A 23,237-nucleotide genomic window follows, 5' to 3' on the forward strand; every position below is an offset into this window, starting at 1 on the left:
AGATCATTTTAACCTCAATATCCAGCAAAGTTCTCCAATATCAATGCAAAGGAAAGAAATTGCAATGCCCTTATTAATATTTAAAAGACACTGCAAAACAGCACTTTGTCCCACCAAACAGGTTAATTAATACCTCGAGGCACTGAATATGCTAAATCAGAGCAAGTTAAGTAAACAAAGTGATATTGACTTCATGCCATCTTAACTCTGCTAAAAGATATGGCTTCCATGGGAAACTTCGGAGGATGCTGCTGTTCTTGACGTCAATGTAAACAGTAGAGGCAGCCATAGAAGCCAGCAAAGTTGTTTCATCTTGCTGAACTGTACAGTTTATTCCAGCTATTAGTTGAGAAAGGGCTGCTAGAAAAAGTGGCAAATGGTGACAAACTGCTTTTCTGTTCTAGTGGATTTATTTTTGTTTGTTGTGCGTCATTGGTTCTGTCTTTTTGTAACTGCCAAGCAGGTTCAGCTTTATGGTGGACTTTCTTTTCTCGAACCCAGTCAATTTAAAAAAAAAATCAACAAAAATCTTTAACCAAGTTTTATTAAAGAAAGCAATTGCATTTTTATAGCACCTAATTACCTAAAAACTTCATAAAAGCACTTCATAGTAATTACTGTGAAGCACGGTAGCTATTTGCACCAGCAAGATGAACCACAAAGAGATTCATAGAATGTTACGGCACAGGAGGAGGCCATTCGGCCCATCGAGTCTGTGCAGCTCTTTGACAGAGCGTCACTTTCACTAACCCCAATCACCAGCTTTCTCCCCATAACCCTGCAAACCCGTCTTCCCCAGATACATATCCAGTTCTCTCTTAAAAGCTGTGATCGAGTCGGACTTCACTACCCTTTCAGGCAGATCATTCCAAATTCGAACAACTCGCTGAGTGAAAACATTTCTTCTAACCTCCTCTCTGCTTCTTTTGGTAGATATCTTAAGACTGTGACCACGGGTCACAGACACACCTACCAGCGGAAACAGCTTTTCCCTATCTCGCCTGTCGAAACCTTTCATGATCTTGAAGACCTCTATCAGGTCCCCGCGTAACCTTCTCTGCTCTAATGGGAAAAGTCCTAACTTCTCCACTGTCCTCATAGCTAAGGTTCCCCATTCCTGGTATCATTCTCGTGAATCTCCTCTGCACCCTTTCCAGTGCCTTAATGTCCTTCCTGAAGTAAGGTGCCCAGAACTGGACGCAGTACTCCAGCTGAGGCCTAACTGAGGCCTAACCAGTGTTTTGTATAGATTAACCATAACCTCCCTGCTCTTATACTCTATGCCCCTACAATAAAGCTCAGTACACCAAATGCCTTTTTACTGCCTTATCTACCTGCCCCGCTACTTTCGCTTACTTGAACACCCAGATCTCTCTGTACATTTACCCCCCTTAAGATCTGGAGGAATTGGCAGGGAGACCAATAGAATCTTCTCTTTTCAAATTGTGCCAATGAGACCTTCTTACATCAACTTTGGTAGTATTCAAATTAGAAAGTTTGGTTTCTTTGAAAATACCAAAATACATATTTGGGAGAAACAGTGCCAAAGAGAAGCCACTGCAGACTCAGTGCGACGAATGGCTTTCTGTGTTGTAAATTCCTACGATTAAAAATCTGGCAATTACGGAAAACACTTTGCTCGAAAAACTGATAAATGTGTAACAGAAATCAGAAAATGTATCAAATGCTATTTGGGACATGATGGCCTTAACTAGACCAAGATGCGGTGCCCAGAACTGAACCCAGTACTCTAGCTGAGGCCTGACCAGTGTTTTATAAAGGTTCATCATAACTTCCTGACTTTTGTATTCTATGCCCCCATTTCTGAAGCATAGTATCCCGTATGCTTTTTTAAACAGCATGACCCATGCTGGGTTACGCCCCATGACAGGACTGGGCCATGACAGGACTTGGTAAGAAATATTGGGTCAATTTAAAAATTGGTATGGTTTATAAAGATAGATAAGTACCTGGATGCTCCTGAAACCACTAATGTTAAATCAGTTTCAATATCTACCATAAAATACATAAGGTATTTAATAGCAAGCAGGGGAGGGGTGATGGATAACAGGAGTGACAAAAATACAAAATGAAATACGGTCAGCCTCACATCTGGTCTGTCTTCATGTTACAAAACATCACAACATATTCTGATTATACTATACTTATTGTGGAGTCCTGTAGCTCAGTGGTTAGAGCACTTGTTTTGCAAGCGAGACACCTGGGTTCAATTCCAGGCAGGGCAAAACCTTGGGTAAGTTTCCTTACTCCACACACCTAACAATAATCCCTCCAAAACAATAATAAATTGTCATTTTCAATCCACGACTGTTTGTGGGATACTGCTGTGCGCAATTGGCTGCCGCGTTCACCCACAAAGTATACAGTCAATTCACTTTACAGTATATTCTGTGAAGAGCTTTGAGACGTCTAGAAGACGTGATAAAGCGCTATATAAAATGCAAGGGTTATTATTATTATTATTATTTTGTCTCAGCAATGGTCATTGTGATGCATATAAAAGCAAGCATGATAAGAGAGAATAGCTGAAGCGAATGCAATTGAGGTAGACATGGAATTTCAAAAGGAGTGTACTAAGATGACACATAAGAGACAAGTTCAGAAAAATTAAAGTATTTGGTATTACAGATGAATTGATGCCAGGGATAGAAGGATAAATGAAAGAGAGAAGGCAGAGTGGAGTACAGTCTTGTTCCTCAAATCGGAGAAACATAATCAGTTGTGTGCTGGAACCTCTATGGCTTCCATCTATATCAAGTGTTTGGAAAAAAATGGCATATTGAGTTTGCTGAACCCAAATTAGAAGGTACGGTAAAGTGTGTAGGATGCTTAAGGAAAGTAGATAGATAGGTGGCTGCTGCGGGTTACTGTTGAGAAATACAAAGAAATGTATTTTAGGAAAAAGAAAATAAATATTTTCTAAATGGTACTGAGGAACAGAGCAATATAGAAATGTGAATATATAATCTTTAAAGGTCAGAGTTCAAATTGAAATGATATGAAAGGCAAATAGGTTTTATGTATATTGGAGTATGAAATACAAAAGCAAGGTTATGTTGTACAAGGAAATGCATACAATTTGCTGATTCGGCCACGATTAAGCGTATGGAGGTCTGACTCTTGTACAGGAAAACACAGCCATAATTATGTGACTACATTAAAGAGTAAGCATTATTGTAAGATTTAATGTTACTCTATAAGAAAAATAGTACTTTTGATAGCACATCACGTACTTTAAAGGATAAGTAAAAAAAAATTCAAGAGACACAATTGAAGTAGTCTACATTACATAAGAATTAGGAGCAGGAGTAGGCCATTCAGCCCCTCTAGCCTGCCCCACCATTCAATAAGATCATGGCTGATCTGTTCTAACTCTACTTAACCGCCTTATCCCCATATCCCTTAATCCCTTTATCCACAAGAAATCTATCAATCTCAGTCTTGAATATGTTCACTTTTGATGTTCACAAAAGTACTATTACACCTCAGTTTTCATAAATCAATGCAATCAGATTTCAGCTCCAGTTGTTTAGGCTCAGTAATATGCACAAAGTACATTGGTTATGAAGAAACCCAAAGCAAGTATTGAATGTTTAGAAGCAACTTTGCCTCCATTTCTCCCCCCCCCAGGAAAATAGGAACAAGGGTAGCCCTTCAAGAACTCCGGGATGCTGCCCTACGCGAAGGGCACTATAAAAATACAAGTTGTTGCTGTTGTTGTAGGGTGATCGGCCTATTGATCCTGCTAAGATCACGGCTGGTCTGTAATTTAGTACTATTTGCCTTTTCTCCATAGCCCGATACCTTTACTAGCCAAGTATTTACCTACTTCCCTCTTAACAATATTCCCACAAACTGTGTAGAATTTGGCCATTCAGACTCCACCTATCTCTAGATGCTCCAAAAAATATTCTGAATCAGCTGTTTATTCAATTATTTTTAAAGGAGTTAATTTTAATGTCAGCCTTACAACAGACAAGAGTTCAACACCAAAAACTGAGGAAATGAGCCAAGAACTTAGAGATGTGATGGTGTAAGGCGATTAAAGGGAAGAAAAAAACAGGAATTCTTTCAAAAATAACATTGAGAATACTATAGAACTGGGGAAAAAAGTACAGAAACACAAAAGATAAATCAATTTGTCAATAGGTTTGTAATATAGGGGGCAAGAACTAAAATATAAGTCTTCCCTCAAATGTGAATCTAAAGATAAAGGACAGAACAGGGAAAAAATAAAATGCCAGTCAAATATGCTGAAAGACGGGAAAGGGAGATAAAACAGAAAATTAGAAAAATTGCAGGTTATATAAAACAATCTACAACAATAACNAAAAAATTACATTTATAGAGCGCCTTTCACGTCTGGAGGATGTCCCAAGGCGCTGGATAGTCAGGTGTCAGGACCCGAGCAGGGGGTAGGGGTGAGGGAAGGCAGAGAGGTGGGAGGGCGACTGAAAGCACAATCGAAGAGGAGGGTCTAAAGACCAGCCTTGAAGGAGGCGAGGGAGGAAGCGAGGCGAAGGGACTGTGGGGTGGAGTTCCAGTGTGTGTGGGCAGAGAGGCTGAAAGCCTGGCCACCAATGGTAGGGCGGGTCGGTCGGGAGACATGGAGCAGGCCGGAGCCCGCTGAACGGAGGGAGCAGGCGGGTTGGTAGGGAGTCAGCAGGTCAGAGAGGTAGGAGGGGACAAGGCCATGGGTGGCCTTGAAAGTGAAGACAAGGATCGAATTCAATCCTCTGGGGGACTGGGAGCCAGTGGAGTCGGGCGAGGCTGGAAGTGATGGGGTCACAGAGCTGGTGCACGAGAGTTTTGGATGATCTGCAGCTTGTGAAGGGAACAGGCCGATGAGGAGGGAGTTTCCATAATCGAGCCTTGATGTGATGAATGTGTGGGTGAGGGTTTTGGCAGCCTGAGGGGTAAGGCAGTGGTGGGTGTCTGGCAATGTTGAAGACCCTATCGAATCCCCTCATAATTTTGAAAAATTCTATTAAGTCTCCTCTTAACCTTCTCTGCTCCAAGGAGAATAATCCGAGCTTTTCTAGTCTCTCCTGATAACTGATGTCCCTAATTTCTGGTACCACCCTGGTAAATCTCCTTTGCACCCTCCACAATGCCTTGATATCCTTCCTAATGTGTGGTGCCCAAAACTGAACACAGGACTCTAGCTGAGGCCTAACCAGTGTTTTATAAAGGTTTATCATAACTTCCTGATTTTTGTGTTCTATCTTGCAGCTCAGTGGTGTGGAGTCCTGAAGCTCAGTGGTTAGAGCACTCGCTTTGCAAGTGAGAGACCTGGGTTTGATTCCCGGCAGGGTGAAACCTTGAGCAAGTTTCCTTACCTCAAAAAAATAATAAATTGGTTATTTCAATCCATGACTGTTTGTGGGACATTGCTGTGCACAATTGGCTGCCACATTGCGTCCACAAATATACAGTCAATTCACTTTACAGTCTATTCTGTGAAGCGCTTTGAGACATCTAGACTTGAGGTCGGACAGGCAGTCGGTCAGGACGCCAGTAATCCTGGAGTTGAGGGTGGAGGCAGAGAGATAGAGTTGGGTGTCATCCGCATACATGTGGAAATTTACCCCATGTCTGCGGATGATGTCACCAAGGGAGAGCATGTAGAGGGTGAAGAGAAGGGGATCGAGGACAGAGCCCTGAGGAACACCGCATGAGACAGTGTGGGAGCTGGAGGAGAAACCGTTTGCAGAGACGAAGTGGAGGCGGTGTGAAAGGTAGGACCTGAACCAGTCAAGGGCAGAACCTTGAAGGTTGAGGTGGGAGAAGAGGCGGTGGAGGAGGATTGAGTGGTCCACAGTATCAAAGGTGGCAGAGAGGTTGAGGAGGACGAGGAGGCAGAGGGAGCCCTGGTCACACATGGTCAGGATGTCATTTGTGACCTTGACCAGGGCAGTTTCCGTGCTGTGGACAGCACGGAAACCTGATTGGAGGGGTTAATAGAAGGAGTGGGAGGAAAGAGCAAAGCTGGGAGGTGACGGCTCTCTCAAGGACCTTAGACAGAAAAGGGAGGTGGGAGATGAGCCCGTAGCTGGATAGCTGTGATGCGTCAAGGGAAGAGTCTTCAAGGTGGGGGTGATAGTGGCTGTTTTGAGGGGGTTAGGAACAGTGCCAGATGACAGGGATAGGTTGATGATGTTGGCGAGTAGTGGGGCAAGGAGGTGGAGCTGGGATTCAAGGCGAGGGGTGGTGATCGGGTCCAGGGAGCAGGTGGTGCGCTTCATGGAGGATATGGTGGTGATGACAGAGGAGGGGGTTGTGGTGATGACAAGAGGAACCCAGTCTTTCATTAGTAGCACCCATGAAAACTTCGGACCCACCTGGCTCAGACACCAGATTAATCGAGAACATCACAAAGGGTTGACTCAATTACGACACTATATTGCCAAGCACGTCACCTTGGAGTTAGATAAGCTCCAAGAAGAACCTGCTCCCTCCAAGGAGGTTAGTCACCAGTTGATCACTGCATTTCTGTTGCAAGGAAAACACTGCATGGCATCTTAAGGATGGAATAACAAAGTACCTAGCACAATACATAATTACAATGGGGTGCACAAGATGTACATAGTCCAATTTGCATTTTGTCTTGTGAAAAGCAAAAATAATTGTATTAATAGAGAAAAAGGAAGTCAATATATTTTGAATCACATTTGGAAAAAAGTTTCAAGAAATGTAATTTGAAAGATGAAATACACAAGTCTCACCGACAACTGAGACTTGAGAACAATCAAGAAGCAAAGCAGTTGTAATCCCAAGAGTGGACAACAAACACTGGGACTATCTCCACAGTTCCCAAACTACAACCATTGTAAGGCACTATTTGTTTAGTTATTATAGCACTGGCATTCTTGTTTACCCAAATTCAGTTAGACACACAAAACCAGACCTGTGGTGAGCAGAATTGTCAGCTTTTGATTCCTGTTGTCACTGAGCAATTCCTGTTGTCCATTCAAATAATGCCTCAGGTATTAAATAACTTGGAACCAGTCTAGATTATTAAAAAAAATTGTAACATGGGTCACACAACCCCATTCCCAGCTGCACAGCAAATTCACCTGCACAAACCATTTTTATTACTCACTATACACTGTTATCTGTTTCTGTTCATTTCATTAACAGTTCCGATGACCTGGGAGGACCAATTGAAAATGTCAACAGAGTCAGAAAAATAAGACAGGAAGATTTTGCACAATTAGTTTAAGAGTCTTAGAAGAGATTTCATGACTGTGGAAAACATATATTAAAGAGTTAATCAATCACTTACTCATCAATACACCCATATGCCATTGTAAGAAAGTTAAGAATACTTTTTAGAAAGCTAGAAATGTTGAAAAGGAATGCAATTCTCATCAAATGTCCTCACCTCCATATACCAAAAATAAAGCAACCTGGAAGGCAGGATTACAAAACTCACTTATTTTTTTTTAAAAGATTCTGTATCTTCGCACCTCAGTAAAGGAATATTTGTGGCCCGGGAAGTTATGCTGACTGGATTACAGCTAGAAAAAAAACTTAACTCATGACCATCATACACCCAGGGATAACTAGAATTTGGAGTAGAAAAATGAACTAGAATAAGTTCACTGCAGCTGATTCCGAACAATAGATCACCTCGAATTACACCACTTCAAAATTCAGCTTTTCATTTTTAAACCAGAAATCACTGACCACTGGAGTTTACCGAGTGTTAATACCGGACCAGCTTCATGGAGATGGATAAATGCTCCATTAACTCCAAACAGCAAGTAGATAAAATTCAATCTGTTGAATACATTTTTGAATTCGTTAATTTTACACATGCTATAGTAAAATTCCAGCTGTCTCTCCAATTCTTTCAATCTAGACTATAAACAACTTTACTACTTCTTTCCCTCATCTGTGTGTAACCATCTGCAGTAGAAATAGATTATAGCTGTAATCTCTTCCCTCCATGAATATTGAGTACTGTAAATAGTTAAATATCATGGTGGGGAAAAGTAGAATACGAAGTTAATTACATAAGTGAAAACCTGATAACTCATGAATTTCTGTGTATTGGTCTTCCTGAGAGTAATATACTTGGTATCCCGCTGTGTATTCTGTATATGAAAGATATTATAAAAAGCCCTACAGGGTAAATACATTACCTTCTAGTGAAGCTGTGCTACTGCCATCATAACATTGAAGACTTTAATGGAATTGCCAATATGTTCTCAGTTGTACAAAAATAACTTCTCTTTACCAACAAAGGATCAGATTCCTTAAGTGAAACACTCGAGGAGAAGTAAGTTTTTTAAAACTATTTCTCTTTTTATCTTTGTAAAATTCTTCCTTATTTGACTTCAAGAAATATTATTTCTTTTGCATCTGATACCTTATTAGCAATAGCATTACCAGTTATCTTTCTAAGTTTATTAAATGCTACCGCATTAACATTAAGAGTAGTTATTGTAACATCATATGGTATTTATGCCTACAACCTATTTGGGATATGAATTATGAAAATCATAATGTGAAAGAAACAAGTTGAGCCCATAATCTTTTCCCCAGTAATGCACATTTTCCACATTGGCAGGGACACCACTAAATCAAGTTTGGTAAGGCATATCCTCAACATTTTGGCAGACATTATTGAATCTGTGGCAGTTGACTACTAATAACTCCCAAGTATCTATTTCAATCAGTTAAATACGTTTCATACCGATAAATCAAAATCACAAAATACTGCAGACAATTTTTTTTAACATTTGTATTTCCCTTCCAGTTTTCTGCTTGAATGATATTTTAACTATTCAGCATACTATTAATACTTCAATTTAGCTGGCAATGCAATGCACCAGAATGATTTGATATAGTCATTTCAGATATTACACAATAGGATCAACTATGTGGTGAGTAAATAAAAAGATAGTTGCATTTAGTGGAATAAAAAACAAATCTGCTCATATAAAAACAAATATGCATGCAAGTGTTAAACTTGACATTGGCGAATTTCTGATAAGGGTAAGGGTAAGCTTTCCTCTGATCTTCAAGACATCAGAACTTTATAAATTATTATATAAATCTTAGTCAAAACTTAGTATCTACAATGCATATGCTTTACAATTTACTGCCATTTAATTGCTGGTTAAACTCCAGCCAATGGAGTTTAACTCCCTCCTCTTTGACCGTGCTTTCGATCGCCCTGCTTTCTCCACCTGCCCTCCACCCTTCCCAATTCCCAGCTCAGGTCTGAAACACTGACTGTCCAGCGCTTTGGGATTTACGCGAAAGGCTATACACAAATGTAATTTTGCTGTTGATGTTGTTGGTTACGTTCACAATTTCAAACAAAGAATGGTTTGTCAGAACATTAAGTTATCACTCATCAAAGGGCTAGAATTTAAAATTGGTGAAAATGATGAAGAAAGAATGTTAACCAAACTCCAAAGTTCTTGTGTTTTATCAGACAATATTAACAGTTTTTTTGTGTACCACATGGAATACCATCAGAATCCGGATTAATCTTAAAATGCTCGTCACAGCCTTTGCTCTGCTTCATTCTCAAACCAACAAACCTCAGTTAAACTGTCTTAAAACTATGAAAACATCTGTCAACATTGCCCAATACCACACAATGAACATGTTGAATGTTCTCCATGAGGATACTTCATTTGACATCAGCTTCCCTTCAAATATGGTGGGAGAGGGGGATGCAGGTGGCAGGCAGTCAATAAATAAGTCCATTCCTAGGTAAGAGCTCTAAAACAAACATACCGACAGCAACAATATGCACTTATCATGGTAATGTGTCGGAGGGGGTCGGACTTAGCAAAAGGTGGGGGGGGGGGGGGTGAAATGGAGAGGTCACCTTAGGAGAGGTCGAAGTATAATAATCCTTGCATTTGATATCTCAAAGAGTTTCGCAGGATGTACTGTAAAGTGATATGAAAGTATGTTTTTTGTATGCGAACGCAACAGCCAATTTACACACCACAGTATCCCACAATCAGTCATTGTGTGCATGACCAATTTTATTTTGGGGGACTATTGGCCAAGACCTTGGGATAAACCCCCTTCTCTTTTCGAATAGTGACATGGAATCTTTAACATCCACTGGACAGGTATAGTGGACCTCAGTTTCATATCTCAGCACCTCCAAAGAAACAGCACACTCCCAGCACTACACTGGAGTGTAAAAATAATAAATGCAAGGATTATTATTATTAAAGCAGAGACTATATGTGTTCCAACTCCCAACGTGGAGCTTGAACCTTACCAACCAAGTTGGGATGACACACTGGTAGGTTTTAAGGTGGCCTTAAAGACAGATAGACACATTTCGATCCAATGTGCATGTGTGCCTGGGTGACTGGTTTGCCAGTTCGCTTCAGTAACCAGTGGGCATTCCACAATGCTTAATGTATTACTACATCTGATCTCACTATAATCTATTCTATAAACTGACTGACCTTCCCAATCTGGTCCTAATCAGACCAGTCTTAATCTGGTGCTAAACTACGCCTAGCTTTGACCAAAATACAGTCCAACATTATAACAACAACATGGACATTCCAAGGCGCTGGAAAAACAAAACAATAATAAATTGGTCATTATCAATCCACGACTGTTTGTGGGACACTGCTGTGCGCAATTGGCTGCCGCGTTTTGCCTACAAATATATGGTCAATTCACTTTACAGCATATTCTGTGAAGCGCTTTGAGACATCTAGAAGACGTGAAAAGCGTTTCACAGAACATTAAATTAACATTAAACATTAAATTATCCTCTTCAAAGATCTTGGCTTTCAATAGGTGATACCAAATTAGTAATCCTGGCCAACTCACTAAATTTAAAAATACATACTGTAACTTCAAAATGAAGACAATCAAGAATAGGAAATACAGCACTTTAAGTAAAATGTGATGGACATAATAGATGATCAGCACAGGTGGTAGAACAAGAAACTTCAAAAGGTTTCAAAAAGGATCTAGATAAGTTCCTGTCAACTGCAGTGAAAGCCTAGCCACAAAATGACTTTCTTCAACTGTCATACTTTGTCTTGCTCCTGTTGACTACTATACCTTTAAATAGCTTTGCCACTCTCTGCTAAATACATTAAATAACGGTGAAAGAATCAACAGACAAATTTCCTTAAAATATTCTAATTATTTACTATAATCCTGCAAAAATGAGAGCGGCTTCGATTACAGAAGTAATACAGTTATTAGCCTATCAAGCATTATGGCATAATTCATAAAACATCTGCCATATTTTCTACAACTAGATTAGTTTTCAAAATAAGCAGCAAAACAAGGCATTTAAATATTGTCCAATAAAGATGTTTTCATCACAATATTCGAATAGAGACTTGCAGAATTGTTATACTATGCACTTAGTGTCTATCCATTACATAAATAAAAGTAATATATGCCAAAATGATTGGTGGAAAGAATTATACATAAATACTGATTCTACCATAAGCCATAATAATTCAGTTATATGTAAAAACAGAGGCATTAACACGATAACTGAACATTGCATTCTGGTGATCCATGTACTAAAAATATTTGTTTCACCTACACACAATACATAGTCATTCTGCCATGCATTTTGCGTGAGATAGGGTTCACTGGATGAAAAAAAAATTCTGAAACTACCAATCATTTACTCCTTAAAAAGATTTAAGGGGTGTACTGTACAATTAAAAATCAATTATTCCGTTTTATCTGAAGGAAAAATTACATATTCAGAAATGGAACCGGCTACTAGACCGCAGCTGTTTATCAAAGGCACATTCCACCTCCCAAGCCATCAAGATGATGAAGTACAGTAAAGGGGCTGTGTGCAGAGCGAGACAACGTGGGCAGCGATCCAAAAAATGCCAACGCTTCAGAACTGCAACAGAGGTTAGTCAACACTGCAGCCCAGCACCAAGCAAAATAATCAGGCACTGACTACTTCTAGGCCAACAACAATCTATATACGTCTCCGACCTCAGAGATGCGAAACAGTGGTATTTCAGGGGAATAAAGAGAGACGAAAACCCCCCAACAATCCCGCCTGCCCCCCCCCCCCCCCCACCCCACCACCCCAAACAAAATCACCACTGCAGTATCCAACGCTGTGAACAGACGCTGCAGAAATGTCGTGCACTGTAATTCCACACTGCGGTGCTTTTATGTTTCCAAACACGACCAACAAACACTTCGCGGTTTATTAGCCTTTTTTTTTGTGACCACGAAGAGAAGAAAATACATTTTCTCCGGCACTTCGTCCAAACCCCCCACACACCCACCCCTCACACACACAGTGCCGAAGCAGAACGTACCCCCGGCTCTGACCTCTCTTTTCAAACCCAGGCGTTTCACGCCGATTTCTCTCTCTCTCGGCGCTGACAGCTGTTTTAAAAAGAAACCCTCGGCTACAAATCAGCCCATCCGAGCACACACTGTACTGGACTGTATTCACCTGCAGATGCATCTAATCGCCAGCCCCCACTCCCGCAACGCGAACCAAAGAGAAAATGCGCAATCCCACCACCACCACCACCACCGCCGCCGCCGCCACTTTACCTTTTAATTTCTTCCTGAGGCTCTTTTGCGGCTTTAAATTCAGATTCTCTGAAAATGATCGAAGGAAGGAGAAAAAAAAAGGCGGGGGGGGGGAGGGAGGGAGGAGGGCAGGAGGAGGAGTAGAAGGAGGTGGGTGGGAGGGGAGGGAAGGGGGTGGGGGGGGGGGGGGGAGAGAAGGAGAAAAAAAAAACCTTTAAATGCCCATCAATAACGATAGATCGTTCCAAGAGCAGAAGTCGCTGAAAAAAGGCGTACAACGGAAGCGTTGGTGGTTGCAGAGGCGAATACTCCGGGGGGCGAACGAACGAACGGACGGGACACAGATGCGAGTTGTACACAAACAAACGGAGGGAGGGAGGGAGGGGGGTAGATGGAGAGAGAGAGGGAGAGAGAGAGAGAGAGACGGAGCCGCGCCGCCAGCACTGCCCGTTCGCCTCAGAGCCACCAGCAGCCCGTCAGACAACACACCGCAACGCACCGCAACGCACCGCACCAGCGCAACACAAGACGGACACGACAGCCCGAGCATAGCAACCGCACCGCGCTGAGAAACAACCGCTCTCTCTCTCTCTCTCTCCTTCCCGCAAAGGTGGTGGGTTGAGAAAGACAGGGATGGGGGTGGCGGGGGGGGGGGAGAGTATGTGGAGGGAATCTCTCGCTTCGCGCCCCCCTTCCCTCCCCCCGTTAACTTACTACACACACACACACACACACCTCATCAATTTAAAGTGCAAATCATAAGAAAATATCCGGCGGCGGCGGAGGCCAATGACATCGGTGCAGCGGTGGGGAAAGTCCAGGGAGGGAGGGAGGGAGTGGGGGGGGGGGGTTGGGGGTAAGGTGGAAGGGGTGGGGGGGGTTCGGGGAAGGACTGAAGTGTGCGGATCGTGGTGGGGGGGGGGGGGGGGTGAAGAGGCTGCTGCTGAGGGGGGGGGAAAAAAAGAAGAAAAAAAAGGAAAGAAAAAAAAAGTTGTTTTCTTCCCCCCGGTCACTGGGCTGTTGATAACGGTGCACGAGCAGCCATTTTGTTGTAACTGACAGGAGATGGCTAATCTGACTGAGGAAACGACCTCTGACCTCCCCTCCCGCCAACCCTCCCCCCCGGGTGCGTGCGCCCGCCCGCGCTGGCTAAACCACGTGACCGCCCGCAGCCCGACACGGTCTCTCCGCTCGCGCTGGCTGGCCACGTGATTGCGACCCGCCACGGCCCCGCCTCCTTTCTTTCCTCCTCCTCCACTCACCCCCCCCCCCCGCCTTGTGGCTATAGCAACCGTAACCGACCGACCCAATCGCTTCGACCCGGGCGGGGGGGGAGGGCGCTTTGTCACGTGGGTCTCGGCGCGGAGCAAAACAAATCAGGAAGAAGCTGCCAACGACAATAACCGCCACCGACCGCGAGTTTTTTTTTCATTTCGCCGGGATTCAGGGCCTCGCTCCGCACTTGTCGGTCCGCGCTCGCGGGCTGTCTTGTTTTTAAGCGGTAAGTCGAGCGAAACCTGAACGTTTTGTTTGGTTTTATTTTGTTTGGTTTGTGAATGGGTTTTTTTTTAAAATGCGTAATAATAATCTCCCACTCCCTCCCTCCCTCTCTCTCACACACACACACACACACAGACACGGACATCCCCGACCGAGAAAAAAAAAGAAACCCACGAATAAAACCCGAAGTGGAGAATGAACAGCGTATTTCAATAAATAAACAAACAAACAAACTCTCTCCTGTACCCCTGTACCCCCGCGCCACCCCCTCCTTTTTTTCTCTCTGTCTCATTTCTCTCCTCACATCATCGCCGCCTGAAGCGTCGCTCACAACCGAAACCCAAGGTCGCGTCACGTGACGCCCCCCCCGCGCGCCCTCCATTTTGCCGCCCAGACGAGACACCCCATCATCACGGCTCGCGCATGCGCCAAACGAGAGGGGAGGTGGGGGGGGGGGAGAGGAGAGAAAAAAAATCCCCCATCGTCTGGCTGTTGCCAGGGTGACGGGCCTGGCCAATCAGAGCTCAGCCACAAACACGCTCTGCCCGCAACATGTGGCCCAAGTGACCCACTGGTCGTCTCTCTGGTCCAAATGATCTGCTTTTTAATAGGTCCCACACCTTCCCTGATTCGACCCCCCCAAAAAAATCTAAATCGAACGCAGCGCCGCTGATTTGGCCCTCCCAACTGGGCTTTTACCGCTGACTTGGGGAGGCCTGTAGCTCAGCGGTTAGAGCACTCGCTTTGCAAGCGAGAGACCTGAGTTCAATCCCAGGCAGGGCGAAACCTTGGGCAAGTTTCCTTACTCCACACAGAGCCTAATAATAATCCCTCCAAAACCAAAAACAATAATAAATTGGTCATTTTCAATCCACGACTGTTTGTGGGACATTGCTGTGCGCAATTGGCTGCCGCGTTCGCCCACAAATATACAGTCAATTCACTTTACAGTGTGTTCTGTGAAAAGCGCTATATCGAATGCAAGGATTATTATTATTATGGAGAGCGTTATATAAGTGCAAGTTGTTGTTACTTGCCTTCCACAACTCATCTGTTGCCATTTTCCTCTGAGGCGGCCACAGAGTAGGATTTATATGAATGAAACACTTGATAATTTTTTTCTCTTAACAATAATGTCACCCTTGTGTTTCATTATTTGTTCTCTTAGTAACTGATGAAGCACCGCCTTTCTTTTTAAGTCCATTGCAGTTCAAATATGTGCTAATCTTTCAATAGAATTTTTGTAACTGGATAATTCATGGTAAAAAAACACATTGTAGGGATAACACTTCTTTAATTTTTAAGAGATTCAGCATATCCTGCATGAATGTTTTAGTTACATTATGGCTGTGTATGGGACATTGCGTACAAATTAGCTTCCTACAAATTACCAACATTCACCTCATTGCACTTTACAAAAAAACTATTGTGAAATGCTTTGTGATGTTGTAATGTCACTATATCAAATGTAACAATAATGTAAGGATTATTACAATGCATTCTGTGGAGAGTCACAGATGTAAACCTATTTCCAAATATTCCTTGGTAAAATTTGTTCAAAATAAAGTTGGTGGCAGTGGGTAGGGTATTCTTTACAGAATGCATCTGCTATTCACCATTGATTTCACAGTTTATGGACTGCACAAGAGACAATATTCTCTTTCTGATGCAATCCCTTTGTAGTTTTACAGTATTTATAGCAAACACACAGTGGGTGACTTTTTTTTAAAAAAGGATGACTTATTTTCAATCAGTCTGTAAGTGGACTCATCCGAGTATATATTGAAACTGATGCTACTTAGCAAACACTCTCTTACAGGATCTCCTGGCTAACATCAGTGAAGTGCATCCGCCTCGCTTCTTCCTGATTGAAATGGCACCCTGGGCTGTACAGAGACCGCCTTCTGCTAAGAATTATGTGAAAAGAAATAAACTACTTCATAAATAAGAATGTGGTTTACAATGCATATGTTTACACCTACAGTTACTGCCTCCTTTAGCTTTGTTATAATTGCATATGTTGTTTGTTAGATATTACATTATTTGTATATTTAGTTTGATAACCATTAACACTTTATATCAATTATTCTTGTGAGGGTATCCATTAACACTTTACATCAATTATTCTTGTGAGGGAGATTTTTGTAATTTATCTTCAGTAACCTGAAATAAACTTCCCAGTGTGTTTTCCAAGATTAAGTCTCTTTAGTTTATACTTTTTAAGGTTACATCAAATAAAATTACATGGGGAGGAGGGGGTATCCTCATGTTGAACATTAGGGCCATTAACAAGGTGTAATAATTGTAAACCTCATTGTAAGTCCACCCGATTATCAAACATAAACCAGCATTTCCACCCGAGCATGCAAGACTACCCATGGTTTGCAAGATGTAAGTAGTAAGAAGTCATAAGAAGCTCCTAACTGGCTTCATATGAGCACATATAAGGAAACAACTGCACAATGAAGCAGTAGAGGAATACACTGAAAATGGGCTTTAATAATAATCCTTGCATTTGATATAGTGCATTATCACGTCTTCTAGACGTCTCAAAGCACTTCACAGAATATACTGTAAAGTGAATTGACTATGTGAAAACGCAGCAGCCAATTGTGCATAGCAGTGTTCCACAAACAGTCGTGGATTAAGTGACCCAATTATTTTATTTTTTGAAGGAATTATTACCCCTGGAAAAGCGATCCACCAATCGACTAAGAACCGGGTTCCTACTACTGCTAGGCAAACAGGCATTTGGAGTAAGGAAACTTGACCAACATTTCACCCCGCTGGGAATCGAACCCAGGTCTCTCGCCTGCGAGCGCTCTTAATTACTGAGTTACAAGGCTCCAAGAAGAGGAAATGGAGACATTTCCACACTTACAAAATTTCATCCATGTTGTGCTTGACGAGAAGTTAGCTACAGTGGAAAATGCCTGACCCTGAGAGACTGAGGAGTGGAGTACTCTCACAACTGAATTTCTTAAATGGGGCCCTCAAAGCCACATCAGCTCATCACCATTTGCTCCTGTAATAAAACAATAGCACCTACTGTAGGTACGAATTACGTATTCCATATATAGCCGTGTTTGCAATAGGTTTGCAGCATTCTGTAATCGCATCCAATTCTTTACAAGTATTGAAACTATGATTAAAATAGTTTTTATTTAATACTATTTGATAAGCCTCAGTCAACAGAAAATTGCAGATATCACTGCTTAATTGATTTCCAGCATCAAATGAATGAGTTAATTGTTTTTTCAACAATGTATTTGGAAACTTATTAGCCACTAATAATATTAGTGGTAAATTGAAATTTCTAAATGCGTTATAATTCTGTGCCCCTAAAACTCCAATTTGTTCCTATTGCTATTCATGTACTTTTATCAATAGGAGTAAAATCCCCCCTAAATTCTCTTAGAATACTGATTTTAAGAATTTACATTGTGTTCTCTGCATAAATATTCTGCCTGTGGCTTCATTTTAAAATGCTGTGCAATACCTAGTTGGAGGTTAATGCTCGTTGTAAAAAATTGACTTTGAAAATGGGAATGGATTTTTACATGAATCAGGATCTAATGGCAATATAGTATTAAATTGAAGATGTCCGCATACTGGAATTTTAACTATGTCAGTGTTTAAATGCAATTTTAAACACTAATATTCACATGTTTAAAACTCTTTCACACCATTTTTGTTCATTATAATCCAGATCTACCGCTCTATTCCATTTGTTAACTGACAGAATCACTGAGATTTTAGAATAGGAAACTAAATGTCATTACAGAAAAACATAAGTGATCAAATGAAACAGTTGCACTTTAACACGGTCTTCCAATCTTGTTTACTGCAGATGTCAATTGAAATGCAATCCGGATACCAAGCTGTAAGAGAAAACTTTAAACCTTGAAGTGCTCTAGTAGAAGATAAAACCTGTTCTTTAGTGCAATGCATTAGTGTTCCATCAAGCTGTTTCTTGGAGTGGTAGCAGACAGGTTTCAAATCCCCAATTTCCCGTACGGATAATTCATAACCGGCCAAAGTCATCAAAAAGCAAACATACAAGGAAATGATTCCCTAATATGGAAGAAAGAAAAGATGAAAGGTGACCACCTGGCAGCTCTTAATGCCCTGCTTATACATTCTCCTCTCAATATATTAATAATGATCATAATAATAATCCTTGCTTTTGAATAGCGCCTTATCAGGTCTTTGAGACGTCTCAAAGCGCTTCACAGGATGTACTGTAAAGTGTACTGACTGTATTTGGTGGGCGAAACATGGCAACCCACAAACACAGTGGGCATAGGAGTGATTTGGTATAGGTAGTAACAAGTTCCCAGCCCTCTTGGTCAGGGAAACCAACATGGTACAAGAAGAGAAGGAAGGGGTGAAAATGTCATAAAATTATGAAAAAATAAATAGAACAAAATTCACGCAATAAGATATATATTAGCAGGCAATGCAAACTGCACTCGGGAAAATTCCACATTGTCAACAGTCACAAATCAAATGAATACGTTTTCATTATCAACAAACATTGCATTTTAAATACAATTTGATAGAACACAGCAACGCCCAGTAAGAATGCACATTTAAAATAAATGAACAATTATATTACAGATCTGCACTGAGTTACTTGGACTCCAGAGCCTCATATTAGACGTCTATTTATGTAGCACTGTTTACTTGGGAGGTAATTCTGGAGCAAGGATGTACTGATTTAAAATTAATTCATCCGTTTTACTCTTAACAAATCACCAGGAAACACAAGCAACTGCACTGTTAATTTTCAGTCTCAACAAATTAAAAAGAAAAAAAAACCTCAAGCAGTACTACAGTCAAACAAGGTTAGATCATTCATCAGGATCCGTATCATATTTATAAATTAAGCAAACATATGCTGTGGTTTGGAGGATCCAGGTTCGGTTTCCTGCGTTAAGTTGTGCTGGGCAAGTGTAGGCAGCTTAGCTGTTTATATTTCCTTTGAAGGCACTGTAGTGGCATTACAAAGACCAGCAAATTCATAAATGGAAAATGGTGGCACACCACAATACCAATACAGTGTAAATAAACTGCTTACTGATTTTTGTTAAGATAAGAATCCCCCAATGCTTGAATGATAGCCTGCATCTGTCATGTGACTTTAGCTCTATCTGTTATGGATTACCAATGTAGCTTCTGTTCTCTGTGAAACTAATGAACAGGCACTGAAATCAATAAGTGCAAAGTGTGGTTGCTTTGCACCAAATAGTAAGTATGCAGGGCTTAGATGGGGGTGGGGTGCATGAACCCCCAGAGGGCACTGTGTTTGTCATTTGCCAAAGCAAGATAGATGTAGAGCACACATTCATCAAAGCTTTCTCCAAAAGGAATACATTTCTTGTTCCAGTGTTACACTCCATCTATCTGGAGTCCAAAAAATGAATAAATAATGTACTGTACATGTAACATTCTGCACGTAATGTTACCAGACAAGAGCTAGACTGAAGGACTCACTAATGAAATAAGCTTTCACTGTGAAACTAATCATTTAGTTTCACATTTTAGTAAGTTTTGAGAAGCGTTATCTAATATGCGTTAGCACTGTCCCAGGTTTAAATTGATCACCTTCAATCATCACTGAAGAATCCAGCGTGTTTTTTTTCCATTCTTTTCCTCTGCAGAAGTACATTATAAAACAATAGCATCTCAACAATGTATGTCGGCCCAAATTACATCCCGACAGTGCCAAAGAAAGAACTGTAAATGCATCAACACTGAGGAAATCGAGCTTAAGAGATGTTATTTAAAGCATATTTTATCATATAATTATCTATTTTGCGATGTTAAAAGTTTGGCATTATATTTTGAAACACAGCTTTTAGTATCAGAGCTCAGCATTTTACAGTTAGTGGCTTTGTCTACAAACTGAACAGCAGCACTGCTAATTACGGCAACATCAACACTGCAATGCTGGTCCCTTTGTTTCTCATCCAATTGTACAGCCAAGATCCAAAGTCTTAGGGCGTCTATCCGTGCGAGTGACAATACTGGCACTGTTTGTAATGAAAAACAGCCATATCAAATTATTTGTTGTAAACAAATCTCTAACCTGAAATGTGTTACCAAAAAAAAGCAGATTTTGGAAATTAGCCATTTTAATGATGAATTTTAAGAAAAGGGCAAATGGTCATTAGGAAGGGAAAGATCAGTTGCTACAGGTCTGGCATAGGTACGAGACATCCTCTAATATGACATTAGTCTGATTTATTGCGGTAAAGGTTTTGTATACTAATGCAGCTAGTGTATCATTTGGTTAAAGTAAAAAAACCAAATTTTTAAAAAATTATAATTTTAAATATTAGCATGAATTAAATTTCACAGAAAAATAAAAATGATTACTAGTTGAATATGTGTCTCCATGAATTCTTCAGCAAAGAACAACTATGTTAAAAAAAAGTCTCATTTCTGCTTAGCAGAGACAAGTACCACATATGAATGAAGATGCTCATGCATCACGAGCAGCCACTGTGTAACCTCCTTTCTCCTTTGTGATAAAACATACCGTGAGCATGCATGAAACACTTTTCTTTACATCTGAAATTATAAGCGTGTTGCAATGTTGAAGCAATCCCTTGTTCTTCTTTGGTGAACATATTTTTTCGGTTGAAACAAATTGGCTACTGACAGTTCAGCTTTGTAATAGGCGCAAATTGGCATATATACTGCATTTACCTGCAATGCATTATTTTCACCCTAACATTATCACACTTCACTACCCGCTCTGCTGGGGTCTGAAATAGGCTTCTTACAAGGCAACTACTATTGCTGTTAACCCTAAAATCTTTTCCTCTCATACCACAGAGACTAATTTAAAAGCAAGGTCTTTGACTTTTGTTGCAATAAAAGGTAAATTGCAGCAGTCAAGACAAAAGAAAAGAAGTTTGATATGCTCAGACTCCGCTGAAAGGCTTTATAGCCCAATAACTTGTCTTTTAATAAAATGTAGTTTATCTGTAATGAAGATCGACTATGAAGTGATGTGACATTTAACCCATGAATTACTGAATTTCCCATGCAGATTCCAAAACAATTTGTTTAAAAAATATATTTTCCTTTATTTTCTTGGGAGTATCTCTTGTCTTTTTTTAAGGTCTCCCATCTATCACTGGCCGAGGGGCTGATCTTGTCAAGGTTGCTGTATCATCCTTAAAATCTCTCCCTCCCAACATCCCCCAGTTCTGATGAAGGATCATGAACCCGAAACTTTGACCCATTTTCCTTACTCCATAGATACTGCCTGACCTGCTGAGGGTTCCCAGCGATCTCTGTTTTTGTTGCTGTATAATCAGTTGCTAAGACATCCACCAGTACAGCTTGGGGTGACTGGCCTTTGGGCTTGCCTTACTTTTCTGTAAGAAAGTATGTTACTTCTCACCAGCAATTCTTCTTGTATCCCTAACCAAAGTTAGAATCCTCTTTCGCTGCTGCATTGCCTCAAAATGATAGCTTCCATTTCCATCAAATGTCTACCTACCAAAGTTATTTTCCTTCACTTTGTAATGCTGAATATTTCAGCTATCGATTTTATTGAGGTCTTCAGCAGTAGAATTATATCTGTACCACATGATTTCAAACTAAAATGGAATTATTTCAATATATATCTGCTGGATTGGACCAACAGTAATTTGAATCTCAAGGTCTGGTCACTGCGACATAAGAAAATTGCCTAAAGGCAGTGCACAGGAAACCAACAAGGCTAATCTCCAGTGTTAGAGGGATACGCTCTGAGGAATCAAGAGATAAGCTAAGGCTCTTGAGCCTTCAAAAGTGACATCTCAAAAGAGGTCTTATTGAGCTAATATAGACTAAAATGAATAAATCCTGTGTGGGTCACAATGACTGTGTTGCTGGGGCAGCAGGAGGGGGAGGATTGAGGTTAACATTGCAGTCGTTGAGTTGTAGGTATGGGTGCACTTTTGTTTGATTCATTTTGAGGATAGATTGCTTTGGGGTGAAGTCTATGAAAGGATAGGACTTACGAGCGGTGGAAGGAGTGAATCAAATTTTTTTTGTTGTCTTATTTTCTTCATCTGGCATTGTTTCCGATACAAAAATGACACCCTTCCCAACTGATTAGCAATAACACATTGCAATATTGCAGTACAATTTAAACTTATACAGCACCTTTCAAGTCAGGATAACGTCCCAAAGTGCTTGAGAATTCTGGCTGACAGTGGGAGCTGAGGGAATGTAAGGAGGGGAAAGATGATTGAAAGCGTGGTCACTGGGGTACATTTTGAGGTATACCTTGAAAGTGGGGAGGGAGAAAGTCGGAGGGACCTGTAAAAGGAATTCCAGAGTCTGAGGACGCTAAAGTTTGCCTGTAGGCAGACAGAGCGGGGGACGTGGAGTAGTCCAGTGTTGGCCAAATCAAAATTAACATTTAGATAGAGCCTTTCACATTGTGAGGATGTCTCAAAGTGCTTCGTACAATCGACTAGGAGCCTGAGCTGAAGGTCGGGGTAGGGGTGGGATGGGTCTGGGAGCTGAGGAGGAGGAGGGCTGGAGGAAGAAAGGTGACCAAAAGTGTGGTTGAAAATAATAATAATAATCCTTGCATTTGATATAGCTCCTTATCACGTTTTTGAGGCGTCTCAAAGCCCTTCACAGAATATACTATAAAGTGTAGTGACTGTGTATTTTGTGTGCGAAACACAGCAGCCAATTGCGCACAGCAGTGGTCCACAAAAGTTCATTTTGAAGGTGGGCAGAGAATTTTCTATTCAAAACTATTAATTGTACACAATGAGACGGCTGCAATTTTTCCAGGTGGTAATTTAAGTACAGCTGGAGTTTGAAGCAATTTAATTACATCTGAGATCCCTTGTGCAATTTCTCTAAGCTGATGTAGAACATTAACGATGTTAATTTTATATCATGTAACAGAAAAACAATTAGTGTTATTTTTTACGAAAGGGAAAATGTTTACCAAATCACTTAAATAGGCTGCCCCACCCTCAATACTCCGCAGAAAAATGTACTACTACTGTATTGATAACTGATATTTGAGGAGTGTTAGAAGCATTGAATAGACTCCATACAAGATTTATCGATGCTCCCTTTCATTTTTTTAATGTGCTAAACAACCTTCTTTTTTGAAATAATAATAATAATTATTATTTCTATTATTATTCTATTTC

The 23,237-nt window shown here is 40.9% G+C and overlaps 1 protein-coding gene and 1 long non-coding RNA gene across 2 annotated transcripts in view; one reads left to right on the forward strand and one right to left on the reverse strand.

The window, feature by feature from the left end:
* The window catches only part of tnrc6c1 (trinucleotide repeat containing adaptor 6C1), a 197,339-nt gene that overhangs the window by 64,877 nt on the left and 109,225 nt on the right, over positions 1-23,237 (reverse strand). The window contains exon 4 of the mRNA XM_042342374.1: positions 12,577-12,624. Within this exon, the coding sequence (XP_042198308.1) occupies positions 12,577-12,624 (48 nt within the window). The remainder of the gene's footprint in view (positions 1-12,576; positions 12,625-23,237) is intronic.
* Positions 13,885-16,250, forward strand: LOC103175448. The gene is made up of 2 exons (XR_487473.2): positions 13,885-14,056; positions 15,875-16,250. It is a non-coding gene; the product is annotated as an uncharacterized LOC103175448 (long non-coding RNA).

The sequence above is a fragment of the Callorhinchus milii genome, unplaced genomic scaffold, assembly GCF_018977255.1.
Source record: "Callorhinchus milii isolate IMCB2004 unplaced genomic scaffold, IMCB_Cmil_1.0 Scaffold20, whole genome shotgun sequence".
NCBI lineage: Eukaryota > Metazoa > Chordata > Chondrichthyes > Chimaeriformes > Callorhinchidae > Callorhinchus > Callorhinchus milii.